The sequence below is a fragment of the Rhea americana genome, unplaced genomic scaffold (genome assembly GCF_003343005.1).
Source record: "Rhea americana isolate MKP2758 unplaced genomic scaffold, rheAme1 scaffold_4, whole genome shotgun sequence".
Taxonomy (NCBI): domain Eukaryota; kingdom Metazoa; phylum Chordata; class Aves; order Rheiformes; family Rheidae; genus Rhea; species Rhea americana.
In genome coordinates, this window is record NW_028186534.1 from 4,114,810 (window position 1) to 4,118,052 (window position 3,243).

Sequence of the window (3,243 nt, forward strand, 5' to 3'; positions counted from 1 at the left end):
GCGCCGCGCCCCGCTCCGCCCGGCGCAGCCGCCGGCCCGCGCGCGTGCACCGGTCCTGGGCCGTTTCCCTTGGAGGTGCCAAAAGCCCGTTCTGCCTTTGTTTTCCCCTCCACAACRTTTGCTTCTCGTTCGCATTATTTATATTTTATCAATACATTCCATGCAGCTTACTTGTCGCTCGCGAGGTGGGATCGTGCTTAGCAAATATTTGTCTTGTTTCAGGAAGAACTTTTAAACAACATTCCCRAGTCTTCAGTGATACGGGAAAGTATCCTGCAGCTCTGCCCGCTCACAGCATCCTCGGCCGGCAGCAGCGCAGGATGCCCGGACTCCAGCCAGCGAAACGGGTGCACTTGGGGGCTCCGTGTTTGGAATCTGCAGAAACTGTAAACAATCAAATACACAGAAAACAAGTTTTCCCTGYGTTGTGGGCAGGTTTTATCTGAGCATCCGTGCACAGCCCCCACAGACATACACACAGAACTTACGAGCAAGTGCACCCAGATGCCTTCAGTTTGTTATTTTGGTAAACACAACAGTCTTCTCTCACGGTGGCCAAAATCATCCTCCCAAGTTTTTTCAAAACACAAAAGACAATATTTTTGTTTTATTTTTCCCATCATTTTATTTATTTAAATATTCTCTTCCCTGTGATTCCATTTATTCTCTTTCCCTTTGAATGCCGTAAGCAGTTGACCTAGCCCTTGGAAACCATCTAGAGCCCTTTACAATATTTATAATGTTGCCCAGTATTTTTACTGGACCATTGAATCACCCCAGAGAATTTCCCTGAAGCCACAGACTCCCTGGTAAAGCGCTGAATTATGTAACTCCGTTCTCCTGGTGACAAAGGTTTATAAACCCTCCTTTTATAAGCAACACAACCGAGTGAAAAATCGCCGTGCGGTAAAGCCGCCCAAGGGAAGCGAGCCTGCAGGAGCGCCCGCCGCCCGCTGGTCCCGCGGCAGTGGAGGGACCCGGGGGCCTGGGGCGTGCGGCGGGGCGCACAGGGCCCCCCCTGAGCTGCAACCCCAGCGCCTGGCCACGCATTGCGGTTTCCGTCAGCAGTGAAGTGAGCCCGGTCAGTCTGGTCTTCTGAATCCCCTCCTGAGGGGAAATCACAGTTAGAGAGAATATGCTTGAGGACGTGACTAGAGCTGCTGAACAGTCTGTCTTCCCTTGTCCCAGATGGACTCCTCTTTCCGCTTAYATTCATATATTCCTTTCTGATTTTAAAGCCTCTTGCTGCCCTGCGGTACAGGCTGGCGTTTCACCCCTCGCCGAGCTGTCCCCGCGGGCGCCGCAGCTCCTCCAAGGGCCGAGATCAGAGCCCAAAGCCCGCAGCCGCTCCCTTCACCCGGCTCAGAGCATGCACCGACAGCAAACCATACGGCCAGCGAGAGAGGTGTCACCTGCACAGCCGCAAAGGAAGGTTTTTTCAAAATTATCGCCGCTGTACATTACAATAGTTTCTCACGGGCCAGCGTCAACAGGCCATAAAACCTGGAGCCTGGCACAGTGTCGACGTATTTCCATACATCCTGGCGTAATCTTTTCAGCTACCTTTTGCAAACATGCCGTAAAGCTTTGTCTGTATTGCCCAGGACCTCACCGCCTTGCTGTCTTTGCTGATAATGTTCATTAACCAGAGAATAGGAAACTTTTAGCAAATGAAAGGGGTGACTTTATGCTTGCAGAGACACATATGCCRAGGAGCATGGAGAAGGTATATTTTTTTTCCTTCTCAAACTGGGAGAAGGATTCTAGTAAAACATGCAGGAACTCAGATAAATTCAGGTAAAACATAGACCATGTAGCCAACCCAGTGATGCTGAGGACTGTGGTTCCTCTCTGCCAGCACCTGTTGGGCTCTGGCTCCTTGCCTTGTCTGACGGAGGAGCCAAGCATGGAGGATATCTCTTCCAGCTCACACCGTGGCACATCCAAAATATCTAGGCATGTGCTCCAGGGAGGAGTTACAAACTGAAGATAGCCCCTGCCTGAATTCTGGGGGTCAGAGATCATGGGCAAGCTCACACTGCACCTCAAACTGGTCTGTTCCCAACACCTGGAGTACGAGGCCAAGATCAGGTGCTGCAACATCTGGCCACCATGAACAGGCCTCATAGGCAGGGTCAGGGGGAAGAGAGAAAAGAGTAAGCCATTCCTTCCTCTGAGTCTCATGAGTGCTAACTGATTTCAGATCTATTTGAACTACTTTAATATTAACTATAAACCTATTGAAAAGCTCCTTCCGAAACACCACTGGTTTCTGCTGGGAGTCTCAGCGTTTGAAGCYTTTCTTCACCTAGCATATGATCCCTGGGCTGCTGTGAGTTTGTATTAGATACAGGGCTTTAGCAGCAGTGTTTTATATACTGTATTTCCACTGAAATAGAGGAGATGAATAGGAAGCATTTATTTAATTTATAAAATACATAGATGGTTTGAAACTTAATATGCACTATGACTTTGAGAAGAAACAAAACCATATCCTTTGATCAACTGGCTGCCCATACTGCAGGGCAGATATCCTACACACCAAGGCTGAAAGGATGTATATGATCCAGTACTGCCAATCTCAAGCACCCGAAAACTATGAGTTGCAAAAAAAGAAGTGTTAGTACCTCTGGGCTCGAGAGCAGAGATGTGGCATACACCCTCTCCCTACAGGCAAGGATAATGAGCCTTTAAATATTTCTCTTAAATTGCTCTTTCAGGTAAGATGCAGAATGAACACTGAAAAGCTCTTTTAACAATATCCCATGTACTCTTCGTTCTTTACCCAAGGCATTTACATTTTTTTGTGCTGGAGGAGTGTGCTGGCACTGCAGCCAGAGGAGTGCTTGTCCACCAGAGAAGAAAACAGTTCAAACTCAGTCGTGCTGCTCTGTTTTAAGGCTTGACATGATCAATCCTTTCCTAGTAGGTGATCTTTGGCTTTCCAGCCAAGCCACCAAAAAACTGTCATCAGCTGTCAGTATCTGTGGGCTTCCTGGTCTAGAGCAGTAAAACTCCCTGTCAAGAGAGTGTCTGGGGTCAGCAGGGAGAGGCAATTCCCACCCCCAGCTAAAGTAACATGTAGGCAGGGCCTGGGGACAGAGCTGCCATCCCAGCAACCCAGGCCGTACCCCGCCGGATCCGCGTTTTTAGAACCATTAGAAACACAACCATGCCCGAACCCTTGGATGAAATAGCAGCAATGCGGGCAGGCGGATCCGAGTACCTGCCCACCCAGCTCCG

The 3,243-nt window shown here is 49.3% G+C and overlaps 2 protein-coding genes across 2 annotated transcripts in view; one reads left to right on the top strand and one right to left on the bottom strand.

The window, feature by feature from the left end:
- Positions 1–3,174, bottom strand: part of TP53RK (TP53 regulating kinase) — a 4,601-nt gene extending 1,427 nt beyond the window's left edge. Inside the window, exon 1 of the mRNA XM_085314249.1 lies at positions 3,132–3,174. Coding sequence (XP_085170375.1) covers positions 3,132–3,174 — 43 coding nt within the window. The remainder of the gene's footprint in view (positions 1–3,131) is intronic.
- Positions 3,173–3,243, top strand: part of SLC2A10 (solute carrier family 2 member 10) — an 8,268-nt gene continuing 8,197 nt past the window's right edge. Inside the window, exon 1 of the mRNA XM_085314250.1 lies at positions 3,173–3,212. Within this exon, the coding sequence (XP_085170376.1) occupies positions 3,173–3,212 (40 nt within the window). The remainder of the gene's footprint in view (positions 3,213–3,243) is intronic.